This window comes from Penicillium maclennaniae, assembly GCF_028827695.1.
Source record: "Penicillium maclennaniae strain IBT 15551 chromosome Unknown utg000008l:1.0-3552695.0:1.0-3555053.0, whole genome shotgun sequence".
In the NCBI taxonomy this organism is placed as follows: Eukaryota; Fungi; Ascomycota; class Eurotiomycetes; order Eurotiales; family Aspergillaceae; genus Penicillium; species Penicillium maclennaniae.
Window position 1 is genome coordinate 2196580 of NW_026623220.1, and position 16332 is coordinate 2212911.

Genomic DNA, 16332 nt, shown 5'->3' on the forward strand with positions numbered 1-16332 from the left:
TTGCGTGGGTTCATTAGCTATGTGTCAACACTGTCAAAATCTAGTATAATACTATGGTGGAACTACAAGACGCTGCAGGGCTGTTCTAGAGGTACATGTATATTGACATATACATAGCTACTAGAAAAGAGCGAAATACAAAAGCAAAATCATCAAAAAGTAAAAAATATGAAAAGAAAGCAACCGGGTCGCATGCAAGGTGCCCGAAGCATCGCTTGGAGCTCCACATTTATCTAGAGTTGGCAATAGCTGGAGCAAGTCCGTATCGATACGGGAGTATAATTTTGGTTGAACCGCGAAGTTGTATTGAATTCATCAATCTCATAAAAAAAGATTCCATTTGACTGGCAGAAGAGAAATCTGGCCGGCCGTGACATTTTTACAGTCGGTCGTAGTACTGTGGAAAAGCAAAGTTAGTGACTGAGTGACACATTTATATAGGGATGCGTAGAAACTTACGTTCTCGTAGCCGGGAACGACCTCCTTGAGACCCTTGCGCTTGCGCATCTCGGTGATGATCTGGCCGGGCTTGGTGGTGGGGTCCAGAGGGGAGCCACCAGGGACGATAGCCCAGTGATCGAACACGGACTGGGGGAAGGCCTGGCCACCAGTGGCGGAGCGAAGATCGGCGGGGAAACCGAAGGACTCGTTGACGGGCAGGTAAGCCTTGATGTTGAACAGAGGAGTTCCGGGGCGCTGCTCCTCGGCGTAGACGTGACCACGGCGGCGGGTAAGGACACCGTAGATACCACCCATAGCCTGCTCGGGGACCTGGATCTCGACATTGAAGATGGGCTCGAGAAGACCGGGGTCAGCTAGCATGGCAGCGGCGTACAGGACACGGCGGGCAGTGGGGATAAGCTGGCCACCACCACGGTGAATGGCATCAGCGTGGAGGGTAACATCGAGGATGTTCCAGCGGACGGAACGCATGGGCTCCTCAGCAACGGGACCCTCACGGGTGGCCCACTGGAAACCGGAGACGACGGAATCCTTGATTTCGTTCAGGTACTGAACGGCCTTGGTCTGGTCAACCAGCAAGTTGGCACCGGTGGTGTCGGGACCGAAGCACCAAATCTTACGGGCATCGGTGACATCCCAGCCGTACTCATCAGCCATGACACGGGCACGGGCCTTGAAATCGTCCTTGGGGGAGATCTTGCCGGACTCGATGGCGAGGGAAACCTCCTCATCAATGGGCTCAGCAGTCATGTACAGACGGTTGTGCTTGTTGGGGGGACTTGGACAAGGCAGTCATGCTGGAGGTACCAGAGACAGTCTCACGGTAGGAGACGACGGGGTCGGAGATGCGGAGGGGAACACCAGCGTGGTCCTCCTCGAGATCCTTAAGACAAATCTCGAGGTGGAGCTCACCAGCACCAGCGACGACGTGCTCACCAGACTCGTTGATCATGGTCAGAACACAGGGGTCGGACTTGGACAGACGCTTGAGACCCTCAACGAGCTTGGGCAGATCCTGGGCGTTCTTGACCTCGACGGAGCGCTGCACAACGGGGGAGACGGAGAACTTCATGACCTTCATGTTGTGGGCAGTCTCATCGGTGGTCAGGGTACCAGACTTGAGCAGGAACTGATCGACACCGACCAGACCGACAATGTTACCGGCGGGGACATCCTCAATGGGCTCAACGAAGCGACCCATCATGAGAATGGTACGCTGGATAGCCTTGATGTACAAATCCTCCTTCTTTCCGGGGGTGTAGTTAGGACCCTGGATGCGGACCTTAACACCGGACTTGACGGTACCGGCGTAGACACGACCGAAGGCGTAGAAACGACCCTTGTCGGAGGTGGGAACCATCTTGGAGACGTACAGCATGAGAGGAGCCTTGGGGTCACAGTCACGGATACCGCAGTAGGCGGTGTCGTCAGCGGGACCCTCGTACAGAGTCTCAGCACGGTACTTCTGGGCAGTGACGGGGGAAGGCAGGTGGATACAGATCATCTCCAGAAGGGCATCGGCAGCGGGCAGGAACTTGCGCATGACGAGCTTGAGGAGAGCCTTACCCTCAAGGTCCTTCTCCTCAGAAGTGAGGGTGATCTCGAGCTTCTCAAGAAGAGTGGTAATCTCATCACGCTTGTTGTGGTTGACAGCGGAGAAGATCTTGAAGATGGGGTCCAGAATGAACTGGTTGAAGGCACGCTCAAGGGGCTTGCCATCGGCCTCACCCTTGTTGGACCACTTCTTGGTCTTGGGGTTGAAGTAGTTGTCGCCCCACAGACGCTCAAGCATCTTCTTGCGGTCAACACCGAACTTCTTGGCGTACTTGACGGCGAACTGGCGGACAGTGAAGCACCAGCCGTGGAGACCGGAACCGAAGGCAATAGTACCTCTGTCGGGGTAAACCTGAACGTCACCGAGAGCCTTGTCGAAGTAGGTGGAGATGATGACGTTAACGGACTCGATGGTACGGGAGAAGGACTGGTAGAGATCCTCCTTGGAGACCTGGAGCTCGAGAAGAGCACGGTCAACCTTGTTGATACACAGAACGGGCTTGATGCGCTCGGTCAGGGCCTGACGCAGGACAGTCTCGGTCTGGACACAGACACCGGAGACACAGTCGACGACGACAAGAGCACCGTCAGTGACACGGAGGGCAGCAGTGACCTCGGACGAGAAGTCAACGTGACCAGGGGAATCGATCAAGTTGATCAGGAACTCGGAGCCATCAACGGCCTGGGGGATCTCCTTCAGGTCCTCGGGATCGGGGAACTTGGCGTAGAGAGAGATGGCAGTGGACTTGATGGTAATGCAACGATCCTGCTCATCGGGACGCGTGTCCATGAAACGGGCCTCACCGGCCTTAGCGGCGGAGATAATACCGGCGCGCTGGACCAGGGAGTCGGAGAGGGTGGACTTTCCGTGATCGACTAAAGAGAAAACAAGGGTTAGCTACCAGCTTTTTTCTGCTCGAGGGTGATGGAGATGGATGCCTACCGTGAGCAATGACGGACATGTTACGGATGTTAGCCCGTCTGTCCATCAGAGTACGGATCTCCTCAATGGTGAAGCTGTCGAAACATGGTTAGCTGAATGAATCCTCAAGTCGAGAGAGATTTTTTGGGCTCTCTCTCTCTCTGTGGTAGTGAACATACTTAACCATCTTGGCGGTTTTTTTTCTTCAATAAGCCTTAGAGGCGGTTTGTGAAGAAGAAGAAAAGAAGCAAGACCACAGATAGATGATCAAAACCGAGCAAATAACTCGATGGTGATCAAATCCTATGTGCAACTGCTCCTGCGGTAAGGGGATGGAGAGGAGAAGAGGAAGGAAGGTGGGAGGGGGGGAAAGTGGGAGAAAAAAAAGCAGGCGAAAGTGGAGACGCTTTTTGTGCCCCGCTCGGTTTTGTGCGTTTACCAGATTACTTGATCCGCACACACCTGCTAACTTACTCTGACATTCATTCTTACATTTACATCGCCGACCACTAGTCATTTCCAGTCATCCCTCGTATGGCTCATTTGATTCTGATTTGAAATACTCATAAAGTATCTATTGACTCATGTCCCGAAACCATCCGTGGTTGTCCGGTGCACATACAAAGGCCCGATTCGGAGCCCGTAAAGGAACCGCGCCTGAAATTGGGCGGAACCCAGATAGTAGAAAAACCTTGCCGGACAGCTCCTAATTGCTCCTAGTCTCCATAGTGATATTCTAGTCCTAACAGAATTTCAACGTTACCCAGGAGATGAAAATACCGAAACGAGTGCAACCAACTAGCCCCGCCATTCACCGCCTACAATCCCTGCGCGGGGTTGTTGATTAATAATGCACGAGGGCCTGACAATAGGAGTTTCTTATACACATGCGCCCCTGAAGAGGCTGGAATGGCTCCCTTCATAAAGTAGCTGTGGATGCAGCAAAAAAAAATTAAATAAATACAACATTGATGATGGATAGTATGCAATTGTAATTATACAGGGAATACCCTTTGAATATGCCCGAAATCGCCTATAGTACATGTATCAAGCTCCCAGGATCGTCCCATACGCATCCTCCACCTCCTTTGCGATTTCCAGCAGAGTCACAATGATGATCTGGTGCGTGACATTGGGCAGCTTGTCTCGCTGCAACCCAATCCACTCCAGCGGCGGTGTCGCCTCTCCCATGTCTCGCAGCTGTGGCGTCTCAATGACCGGTGGCTCTAGCGCCGTGTAGGTGTATTTCGACTGCGGCACGTTGACCACTGCCGTGATCTTCTCTTGCTGCTCTGATCCCTCGCCACCGCCCTCACTGATGCTTCCAGGACCCCCCGTGATCCGGACGGCTGACGGTGGCAAAGGTTTGCCGAGTCGGGTAGCTAGGGCCCGCGAGTGTGTCTCCCACATGTCCCGAATGAAACTGATACGCGAGTAGTTCCAGCCTACATCCACCTTGCCTTCGAACGTACTCCGGAAGATGTAGTCGATGTGCTTGGTGCCGGGCTCTTGCCAGGTTTCCATTCCTGCCACAAGTCGCGGTACTTTGAGAATTGTACCGCCACGGGAGCCGGCTGCCCGTTGGGCGATATCGTGCACCGAAAGCTCGTCAGGTTGGGCGGAAGCGGGGCGACTGATGCCGGATAAGGCAACACGTAGCTGACCCAGAGTGAGACCCAGTGCGCTGTGAATCTTGTTTGATTCCAGCGAAACGGTAAACCTTGCTTGGGCATCGTAGGCCTCCACCTTGAAGATCTGATTGTCGAAGAATGAACTGGGGAACACTCCAAGATCGACGTGACGGATGTTCACCACCACACCCGTGTGTAGTGAGATGGGAGCTCTTTCTGACTCGTCGTCCTTCTTTGCGAGTTCCTTGGTACGGGCTTCCATCCGGTCTGGGACAGCAGTAGACTTGCGTCGCAGGTATCGCTCCACCTCGCGCAGAGACGCCTCGTACGCTGCTTGCTTGTCTTGGACTAGGCGTTGCCAAGCCTGGAAGAGTGCCAGGGCCTGCGATGCTGTCAAGGAAGTGCAGAATAATTGAACCTTATCGCCCTCCAAAATACTGAAGAGTCGCTCGCTTTCATTTCCGGAGGCCTCGCGGACATTGTACATCAAGAAGTCGAACATGGCAATGTGTGCTGCCAAGAATGGCTGGTAATCGAACGAAACCTTGGCTTGAAGATGACGGAACGCAATAGACGCCTGAATGAGCGGCGTGTGCCAGTCCTCTCGAGTTTGCTCGGGCCATTTGATAGATGTGCGAATCTTGAGTCCCCTGAGCTCAACAACACCACTCAGGCGGCCCTTGCTTTCAATGCCAACGCTGTCGAAGTTGATACACATGCTTTGTTCGCTATCCGATGTCTTATTCGAGGACACCCAAAGGTTGTCGATGGCAAACGCTGCCTTGCCCAGTGTCGAACCCAGGTCGAGCTGGATCTCTAACTTCTCAATGGCAATGGTAGTATTCCAAGGGAAGGCGGAGGCGACAGCGACCTGATGATATCGCTGCACAATGTAGGTTTGGGCTTCCGGTTGCTCTGGCTGGGCATTCAAGCTAGCGCTCGACTCATCGCCAGACGGTACCCAGATTTCCTGGAATAGCAGCGAATCTTGCACTTGCTTGGCGTTCAACGAGACCTTCATGGGACTGACCCGCAGGATAGCGGACATGCCGCTCATTCGGCCGAGATGCTTGCTGTTCATCAGAGACAATATCATAGACTTGACTTGGAAGCTTGCCGTTGACTCGTTGGAGTATTCGTGCTTGATCGAGGCCTCTAAGCTGTTGAACGCCAAGGAGAGGGCAAGGAAGCGGCCCTGCTCAGCTGACTGCACTGTATTAACGGTCACATAGACACTCTCGAACCTGGCCATGGCTGCCACTCTGGCAATGGGCTGACAGCTCAGACTGAACTCCTGCTTGTAGAACAGCAGTCCAAGGTTCACTTTGCACCGTCCAAGAATGGAAGTTGGATCAGGGGCGCCAAACGGAGTGTCTTGTACCAGCTTCTGTGATTGGAGCTTAGCCGCGGTTGACGCCCTCCGAGGTTTGTCTTGCTGAGGAGCCCCTAATTGGCTCTGTTGCTGATTTTGCTGCTGCTTTCCCATGATTTCCTTGACCGTGGCGCTCATTTGTTTGACTAGTGGAACAAGAGTCGGGAACAATACGTTCGTAGAGGGGTTGACCTTGAGCTCTGCATTGAGTGCCGGGTCGTCGGTGCCGTTATCTTCAAATTGAACCTTCAAAGCCACTCCAGGCGCACGTAAAGTCGCGGTAGTTGCCGGTTCGCCTTGCACATAATCACCGTATTTCGCCTCCGCAAGGGGATTGCCTTTCATTCTGGCTGTCATCAAGTTCTGGGGGTTGCGTTGCTGCTTTCCTTGGAGCGTAACAGTAGCACCGGCGAAGTCAACATCCACGAGTACGGACCGAAGTCTTCTCTTGCCGAAGAGACTGCGATCGTCGGCAGTATCATCAAGCGACGGCTTCGTTGCCCAGGCTACCTTGCCCTCTCGTAAAGCCTCAGTGGCGGATGCAATTGAGTTCCGAATCATGTCGGCTGGAAGAATGAATTCGGATGTTGCACGAATGTCCAGTGACTTTCCAGCTGCCTGGAAGGCGAGCCACAACTCCTTTCCACTTGAGTAGTATGCAACATTGAAGACCAGCTCAGGCATGAGAGCGGAGTTCAGCGAGCGCTTCTTTCTGTCCGCTCGGAAAGGAACCATTTGCAATTTCATATCCTCGATTCGTAGTTTGGCGGCGTTTTTCTTCTTATTGGATAGCTCAACCTTGTGGATCGAGAATACCAGATCTTCAGGTTGGCGACCAGAGCCACTGGAGAGTGGCGTCGACATGTTCCATGCAACTTGGATGTCTTGGAATTGCAAAGAGTACAATGCATTTAAGAAGGGCTGTGCCTGGGCTTCATCATTGTCCTCTATATGAATCTGAGGTACCTCAGAGGCCGGTGTGACTGCGTCATTGTGATTGCGGCGTCGAAGTCTTCGGAGACGTTCAACCTCATGCGACAAGTCCAGCGTCTTGATGCGTTCCTGTGTGTAGATAGCAATATCCACCACCAAGGCGGCTGTTTCAGCAAAGAGCTCAACATCGAATTGATCGCTTGTGAAATGGTAGGCACGCATCACTTCGCCATTTTCGCGAACACTCGAGGTCCCGAGTAATTTGATACCTGCAGTAAGGCCACCATAGGGAGTGGCCTTGGTTCTCTCTTGCCTTCGCAGCTCAAATTTGATTTGGGAAGCGTCGATACTAAATTCAGGGTACTCCATTGAGTAGCCTCGGTCCAAACCATTCTGAAGTCGCATTTGCACCATTCCAAGGCTAAAGATCATCTCCGCAGAATATGCCTTGCTGTTTAATCCGGGGGCAATGGCATGGATCTCGAACCCAGCCATTGTGAGGCGAGACTTGTAGAGTATCACTGTATCAATCGAAGACGGTTCAGGTTCTGGCTTGGTCTTTGGTAGCGAGAGTACGTCGCCCAGATGAGACTGTAGAACCTCCACGTTCTGCTTCAGATCGGACAGCAGATGGGCAATGTCGGGCCCTGTCAAAACAGCCAATAAGCCCCGCACAGCGCTAGCCTCCAGACGAATAAGTTCGACACTCATGTCAACCTCCAATTCCTTGCGGTCAGACTGCACATTCGCAAGGATCCGACCGTTAGTAGGAGGAAGTTCAATAATCGACAGAGCATGGCTTGTTTCACCCTCTCCGGACATGAACATATGTGAATTCTTCTTCAGATCAAAGTCAACTTCAATCTTAGATGATTCGGCCGGCATGACGGACATGCGGGCTACCTCGCCAGAAACAAGATAAGTCAATGACGGCAGAAGACTGAAGCTAAGTCGATAGTCCTCTAGGAACATTGCGACGTGAATGTCATCACGCGTCGGCTTCTCCGCCGCTGGCATCTTGAGTTTCTCGGATTTGAGCATTTTAACGTAGTCAACGAGGTGCCGAATGTATTTGACTTCATCCTCAATCACACGATCTGCGGTAAGAGCCAAGCTGACTGGGTCCTCCTTCATCGCATAGCGGAGTCTCCTAGAAGACCCAGCGACCTTCCAGTCATGCTTACACTCCACCTCGTCTTCGTCGGACACGAACGAGAAGTAGAGATATGGGTCGGTGATTTTCGACAACATGAGACTACCAGACCGACTCAAAAGCTCCGACGAGCAAGCTTCAGCACTAAAAAGCAGAGCAATACATTCCTGGTGACTCTTCATGATGTTGCAAGAGCTGTGCACAATCGAGGCCCGCAGAGATCTAGAAATCAAGGCCAATTTGACATTGATGGCATCAAGAGTAATTGATCCGAAGTCAGTGCCAAAGATTATCTGCAACTCTGTTGGCTTTGTGCTTATCGTGGACTGATCTGTCGAAGATTTCAGCGTGACAGTCGACATGACCTTGATTATTCCTTCAATGAGATCGACAATCTCCCATCGCAAGCGAAGAGCCGCCGAGGCACAATACGCGTGCGCCGTGACAACTTCCTTATGCCTTTCCTTGCCGCCTTCTTGGAAAGTCTGATTTGGGACAAGAGAGGTCACTGTCGACAAATTTTCGACAATAAAATCACTTTCTCGGGGACCTGGATCCAAGGAAAATCTGATTATTTTCACGGTGCATGACAAGGTAATCATGGGCTCCGGAGTTGACGGCTGAGGATCAGGAGTTGACCATATTTGACGCATGACATAGCTTTTCTCGACATGGGCAAGATCCCACGCCCGCCATTGGTCGAAGCCGGTCAGAACAGTCGATCTGGCATCGGGTGGTAAAGGGATATTGTCGCCAGAGCATTTTTGTTCGAGTTCTCTCTTCTGGTGGTCAGGTAGGTTCCTGTAGATATTGCGAATACGAGAAATGATCTTCCACGAGTCATGTTGCCGCAGGTGGGTTGAAGCAACTCGAAGCACATAAGAGATACGTGTTAGGAAGATTGGGTCCGGGATATCAGAGGATGAATGTGTGGCGAAGTAGATGAGGAATTGCAGCCGTCGTTTGCTTAACGCTGAGACATGCTTGAAAGCCGATGCAACAGAATCAAACATCATTGTGGCTCGACGGACAAGGAAAGCTAAGCGTTCCACCGATCTTGCTGAGGTCACAGTATTGACGTGCCGCATCTGAATGTTCGTGCAAATGCTGGGAGCAGTGACCAGCCAGAAGTTCAGGTCACCCAGGTCGAAATTGAAGACAGCTTTCTCCTGGAAAGCATCTGTACGACTTCCCTCCACAGAGACCGACAGGCGATCGGCCGCCGCATGAGCCGTGATACCTTGGTTGAGACCCTCAAGTAGATCTCCCTTTTTTCTTTGCACTCGTTTCTGGAATTCTGCCCGCAAACGATAGATCCCAATGGAGTATTCGTCGCGAAACTCAATACGCCTATCTTCTGGTGATTCGGAAAGATCAACCATTCGAAATTGGATGAGCGGGATACGAAACGCGATGGCAGTGGTTTGCTTGGGCTGGTTCATAGACTTCTCGTAGCCAACAATGTCAGATATGACATCCTTCTGTAATGAGTCTATGATTTGCACCGGTTGCTTCGGCTCAAGCCCTTCCATCAGAGAAGCCAAGCCGAGAAGGAACCGCGGTGTACAAAATCCTTTAATGCCCAGCGGCAGGTCCAAGGCAAGGTTAGTGTATGAGGTCTGATCATCCTCAAAGGTCAGGAACATGGACTTCTGGTTGACTTCATCATCGTTCTCTGTTCCAGCAGTGTCGTTGTCACTGCTTGACGATGGAAGCTCAGACGCGTCCAAAGAAAGCTTGTAATAAGAAAACTGTGGAAGAACCCAAGGGTTCGAATCTCTGATTGCAGCAGACGAGTACGGACTAGTCTTGGGTCGACCAAAGCTCTCACTGTCCTTCATTCGGCCGGGAGGTGCCGTGGACCAGCTTCCATCTCGACTTGGTGGGACAGGTCTGGAATTTTGTTCCACGCTCGACAACGGACGGGAGGTATTCCTGGAGGGTGACTTAACGCTTTTCAGGCTCGAGGTCTCAGAATGCACAAGGAAGCTTCTCACACTTCCATTCGCTTGAGCTCCCGAAAATCTTCGATAAGACGGGATGTTTCCCAATCGCCCAAATATAGGCTCTGGCATTGAGGGTATCGCCATCGTTGGGGGATCGATATCATCACCCCTCGCAAAGGATGAAGTCGGACCTATCTCTTCCCAGTCAAATAGTAACCATTGGGATCGATGTGTACGCTGATCATGGATTCTGATGTGCTCTTGCTGAAGCCGTCGGTGTTCTGCGATATCATGCTTGCGCATAGCCATTTTCAGGCCGATGGTCAATTTCACAAGGCCCAAGGGTGCAACAGTCTTCCCAGGTGATCGTAAAGCCTGGGCGACTGCATGACGATCAACCACAGCAATTGAGACGTTGGGGACCAGTAGACTCATGCGTTTCGAGAACTTAGAGTTTGTCCAATCATTGAATTGCGTCGACAACGGTTTCGTGCTCAAGAGAATCGCATCCTGATTTAAGAGCACAGAAATGTGAATCGAGCCGATCTTGGCTCTGAGGAATGTCACATCATGGAGAATAGGCGGGAAGAGTGGAGGTAATGCATTTTCCTCGTTATCAAACGAAAAATCGAAGCTCTTGAGACTGGATGCCAGGCATGCCAGAAACTCCGTAGAGCATTCACCAATGATCTTCCCCACGTCAAAATCCCAATTACAAACGTAAGTTGGCTCTGCTGGGGGTAATCCAAACAGACGATGCCCATGAACGGAGATACCGTCGATGAATAGTTGGGTGCCAGAGATGCTTGATGACCCATCCGGATGGGTTGATTGCAAATCTAGCTTGAGTGGGCTGACGGAAAGTTGCATGTCCATGTAGTAATTGGTGAATCGCAGATCAATGTCGAGCGAGGGACCAGAGAGTCTTGAGCACCTCATATTGTCATAAATGCTCTCAGGTAGCATGATGCACGGGTTTTCCACGGTGACGTGGACCAAGACATCCATGTCGTTCGATTTTCGGTTCGGATTGATGCCTGTGGGATTTGAGGGTTGCTCTTCCGCATAGGCCAGCTCTTGGTACTCCTCCAAGGTTTTGAAATGCATGTCATCGCCGAAGTAATTTTCCTTGACGGTCATGAAACTTTTGATCAAAAACCCGTAGAGATATAGTCGCGGCGAAGAACCATCGATGTTCAGCACAAGCGTATCAATCAGATCAGGGGCCGTCGAGCTGAAATAGTTGTAAGATCCGTCAATGAAGAGGCTATCAAGGGTAGCCATGGAGTTCCCTGGGAGGAAAGTGTGCAACGTATCCCACGCAGGAGTCAGATAGTCCACACCGCCATCCTCGAGGTTGACTTTGAATTCCACCGCATTCTGGTCTGGTTGAAACTTATTCAGTGGGATTATCACATTCGATTTCAACTCTTCCGCCTTGATAACAATGAAACAATTATCTTCAAGGTCAGATGGGTTGCTAATGATATTTCCATCATTAACGTTCACGTATAGTTGGATGTTGGAAAAGGAGAGGTCGATGTTGTAAATGAACGGCACAAACGTGTAGTACTCTGACGGTGGACCTGAAGTCCAATCGCTCACCAGATCAGTCAGAAGGAAAATGTGATCTCGCAGGATGAAGAGTTCAAGGTCATTGCTGTGAACGGAAAACCTCCATGAACGAAGACTATTCCAGGAGATAGGATTGGATAAGTCGCAAGTTACCAGCTGTCGTGGACATTGCCAGAGCAAAGCATGATTCACACTTGATGACAACCTGGATTTGCGCAAGTCAAGAGAGAGCTCATTGCGAAACCCGTGGCTCGATGCTACCATGTCCATGGCATAGCTGATAGTTGAATCAGGGCCTATGGCGAGTGAGAGCCATCCAAAAGGCCGAACATCTGAGCCAATGTGGCTTTTCTCGGTTTCCTTAACCCGTGACTTTCTTCGTTCCTGTTGCCTCTTTGCTCCGGCAGATCCTCGAACGGCATCTGCGCGCCCTTTCCAGGTCCAATCCTTAGACTGCTCCCTAGTTGGGATCCGAATTGTGAGCTCTTTGTTGACTTCAATACGTAAATTGAAAGATGTACTTTGTCTCAAGACACCCGGAGCCAATTGCTCTGCAGGTTCAGAACTTCGGTAAAAGTTGGGGAAGAATACGTTCTGTAAGCCGACCCGCTCCCTGTCGGACCATGGCCCGTAGTTGATAGCGCCCCCGTCAATTCTGATGTCCATGCCCCATTCTGGAGGAATAGTGAGGTTGATATTGTTTTGTTTCCCTTGGGTAGACTCAACAGACGCCGGATGCTGAGAGAAAACTCGTCCCGGAACGTCCCAGTAGTATGTCAAATCCAAGGCTGGACTGTCGACAATCGTTGGGAACCTGGCGTACTCGATTGAGTTCCATTGTTCATGCTCATCTTCATAATATTCATCCAAATATCGGGACAGGCCAGTCCAACGAACATCAGGAAATTCAGCCTCGCTCCTTGGCATGCTGCCACCCTGTCCATTAACCTGGAAAGATTCCACAGATGTTTGAAAGTAAGGAACAAGGTCACGAATACTGTGCCATACTTTGTGCTTGTGCACCTTCTGCTTGAGAAAATCCCGTTTCAGATTCGGAGAATTATCGTGCTCTTGCTCTGCAGCCAGCACTTTTGCAGTCGACACCTGATCTTGCTTGAAATCGGGATTTGGCCGCATCTGAACCACTGGATGCTTAAACTTGAACGAGAACAGCTGCCGATACAAGTCCATGGGTCCTGAACTGCAGGCGGCAATGGTCCCTGCAGCACTATCGAATGTCGTCGTCAAAACAGATCGAGTGTTTTCATTTCCAATCACAATGGCGCCTTTGCTGCAGTCCAGCTTCACCGGCAGGAGCTCGAGCATACTAGAGACTGGGTCAGAAAGCTCAGCTTCGCGCAATTCGGTATTCCTGGCTCCAAGAGCTTCTCCACCATTGGGACTTTGCTCTGAAAGAGTGTCGAAGGTCGTTTTGGACCTCTGGAGATTCGATTGTGGTTCAGTCGGAGAAGCAGGCCCAGGGGTGTTTTCTCCGTCGGCGCTGTCCTTGTACCCGAACCCAGCAAGAATACTGTCATAAGCAGGAGTACGGTTATAGATGAACCATTCTAAACCGTAAGCCTTGATTGATATGCGGCATGGTAACTCGGCCGTCTTCTCGACTCCACCCTGCTCCTCAACATTGTCGTTCCTGCTTGTCGCACCCGTGCTTTCGCCATGGGCGGAGTCATTGCGGTCTTTCCCTAACGCATCTGGTCGGCTGGGATCGGGCTTTATGCCGGAAAGCTTCGTGCGCTCAACCTTGCGCTTCCAATATCGCCATGTTATGAAACCGCCATGGATGAAGATTGTCTCGTTCGCGCCATGGTACCGAATCCCCTTAAAGAATATTCGTCCACCGAGGAGGGAAATTTGTAAGGCATTTATGTCGACGTAAGCGCGGTAGTAATGCCAGGTGTATGATCGGATCGCGTAGGAGAGGAGGGTCGCAAACAGTCGATTGAAATAGAGTAGAAAGAATAGAACACTTTGCGCCGTATGAGCCACAGCAAGGTACTCGGGACCCTCCAGGGTACTTACAGAATACAAGAGACAATGAGTTCTAGGAGAAAGAACCTAGGTAAACCCCAGTGAGTATTTCAAACCGCAGACGGTCCTGGATTCAGCATACCAATTGAAGCTCGGGTCCGGCGTCAGATAGGAGGCCGTCAAGCTTGTACTGGCCATTTCTCCGTGAAGCCACCAACAGGCGCAAGCATGATCGACGCGCGACAAGCCCGCGAAGAACGAGTCCCGAGTCCAAGCTTGGAGAGTCGTCGCAGCTGTTAAAAATGGTCGCGCGAATGTGAAATGCGGGCGTCGGGCGGTGTCACGAGAAGATCGTCATCAGCCACACGCCTCCTCACAACAATTTCCAATCTTGTCCTTCTGAGCTGCGTCCCCACCTGAACCGATAGGCGACCATGTTTTGTGGCTACGAAGCTGCGGAATGACTTGGTGCCCTCAATAACGCGGCTCTCCGAACGCGCGACTATCTCCCATCATAATGGGTTTTCCTGGCGGAGGCACTGGCTCAAGCCTAGCTCGCGCGATCATTATCACCTCTGGTGTCTCATCACTCGTGTCTTCACTGCTGTCTCTGGCGTATGTCCTATTGCCACTGGTTCCCGTGTTACTATGTCTCTGGGATTGTTTTTGGGCTAACTCGTGCTTCTTGTCTCGTAGGTCCATATGGCTACAAACGTACGAGCTTCAACAGGATACCGAATTCTCCGACAGCTACTAATCAAGTCATATTAGTAAAAACTACCGAAAACCATTGCTCCAGCGATATGTCGTCCGTATACTGTTGATGTGAGTGTTGGATCGAATGGCAGCCTAGAGCTCCAGGGGCCGAAAGCTCGAGGACAAGGCAGCGCTGATAGCACTCAGGGTACCGATATATGCAGCGTCGTCATGGACCAGCATTGTGTCGCTGAAGGCGGCTCAGTTTCTGGACCCGATCCGCGACATCTACGAGGTATCTGGTGTGAATCAGAGCGAGACGGACCCAACACTGACCGAGTTCTGCGCAGGCATTTACCATTTATACGTTCTTCCAGCTACTGATCAACTTCCTCGGAGGAGAGCGAGCAGTCATAATCATGGCCCATGGTCGACCCCCAGTGTCTCATGCGTGGCCGCTCAACCACTTCCTCCCCAAGATCGACATCTCGGACCCACACACATTCCTGGCCGTCAAGCGTGGCATTCTGCAGTATGCCTGGTTGAAACCCATTCTAGCGATCGCCTCCGTGGTGATGAAGGCTACAGACACATATCAGGAAGGGTATCTGGGCGTCAGCTCGGGCTATCTCTGGACGGGTATCGTGTACAACATCAGTGTCACGCTGAGTCTGTACTCTCTTGCCATGTTCTGGATCTGCCTGCACGATGATCTCTTGCCCTTCCGCCCAGTTCCTAAATTCCTGTGCGTCAAACTCATCATCTTCGCATCATACTGGCAAGGGTTCTTCCTATCGATTCTTCAATGGTTGGGGGCCATGGGGAACGGTGTCGCTGGGTATACACCAGACAATCTTGCTGCAGCGATTCAAGATGCACTCATCTGTTACGAGATGCCCATTTTCGCCGTCGCCCACTGGTATGCATTCTCGTGGCACGACTATGCAGACCCGACCATCTCGGCAGCTCGTTTGCCAGTAAAATATGCGCTGCGGGACGCTTTCGGGCCTCGAGATCTGGTGGAAGACACGAGGCTCACGCTACGAGGTGAAAATTATGAGTATCGCATCTTCGACTCGGGGGATAACATCATTGCGCATGAGGACTCTGAATCGCGAGTCAAGCGAGTGATGGACGGCATGCGCTATGAGCGGGGAGGTAAAGCGAAATATTGGATACCCAAGCCTGGAGAGCACAGTAAATCCGGCGAGACCAACAGCCGAACCCCGCTCCTCTCAGGGGGCGACTCAAGCAACCGCAGCCGAAGTGAACAAAGTGGCAGTTCAACTGAAAGATTCCGGAAATACAGTGAAATCGATATCTCACTAGATGATGAAGACGAAGGATTATTTACTAAGGCGCGAGCGTTGGAGTTTGGCGACTGGAATGTACGTGGATCGTTCCGCTACTGACTATTCCGATGCTGACTACCGAGTAGTACCCAGTGATCACAGCCAATGAAGTCCCCAGGGACCAGCGCCTGACCGCTCACCGGAGCAGGAGCTACCAAGGATCGCACCACACTGGCGATGTGAAAAAGGCTCGCACGCACCGAAAAGGTCGGGTATCGGGCAGCGAAAGCCGTCGGGATCACAACACGAGCTCCAAGTCTAGGACTTCTGCTTCGGGGGCGCCGCCTCCGTTGCAGCGCAACGCCAAATCCACTAGCTCACACAACTCTCACAGCTCCCGGTGCGATCCCGACCAGCTGGTTGATCTCGTGGTGGAGGATGTGGAGGCTGAAGAAGAAGACCGAGCTCAAATCCAACGGGAGACTGGCTCCGCATGGGCGGCCGGCGAACCCCGGCATTTCTCGTGAGTATTCCATCCGTCACATTGATTGGTTCGCAGGTGTCATGAAACTGACCCTTATCCTCATTTGCCAGGAGACCAACTGGACAGCCCATTGAGGAAGAGTCGGGGTCCGAGCCTCCAAGTGAATCGCCAGCAGAGATTCCAGATGACCATCGGTCCAAGCCGTGGGCCTATAGTGCCTTGGAAGATGACAATGTTTGGGGTAAATAGGGGGGTGGTGTTAGTGTACTTATGAGATCATCCTCCCATCACCTACTCTCGAGTCTGTATGATATCGTAACCCG

General features: G+C 51.7%; 3 protein-coding genes across 3 annotated transcripts; 1 reads left to right on the forward strand and 2 right to left on the reverse strand.

Annotated features, from left to right (window-relative positions):
- Positions 1-230: 230 nt before the first annotated feature.
- Positions 231-3125, reverse strand: N7477_009813 (elongation factor 2; the record flags this gene model as incomplete). The annotated part of the gene is made up of 5 exons (XM_056971474.1): positions 231-397; positions 460-1227; positions 1277-2892; positions 2960-3033; positions 3118-3125. The coding sequence occupies 5 exons, from the start codon at positions 3123-3125 to the stop codon at positions 380-382; spliced, it is 2484 nt and encodes an 827-aa protein (XP_056818453.1). The 3' UTR covers positions 231-379.
- Positions 3126-3985: 860 nt separating this feature from the next.
- On the reverse strand, positions 3986-13735 carry N7477_009814 (uncharacterized protein; the record flags this gene model as incomplete). Its single annotated transcript, XM_056971475.1, has 2 exons — positions 3986-13535; positions 13680-13735. 2 exons carry the CDS (start codon positions 13733-13735, stop codon positions 3986-3988), a joined length of 9606 nt encoding a protein of 3201 aa, XP_056818454.1.
- A 319-nt stretch (positions 13736-14054) lies between these two features.
- Positions 14055-16258, forward strand: N7477_009815 (OSTA/TMEM184 family protein; the record flags this gene model as incomplete). Its single annotated transcript, XM_056971476.1, has 7 exons — positions 14055-14152; positions 14234-14251; positions 14309-14362; positions 14441-14528; positions 14584-15621; positions 15672-16048; positions 16120-16258. The coding sequence occupies 7 exons, from the start codon at positions 14055-14057 to the stop codon at positions 16256-16258; spliced, it is 1812 nt and encodes a 603-aa protein (XP_056818455.1).
- Positions 16259-16332: the final 74 nt, after the last annotated feature.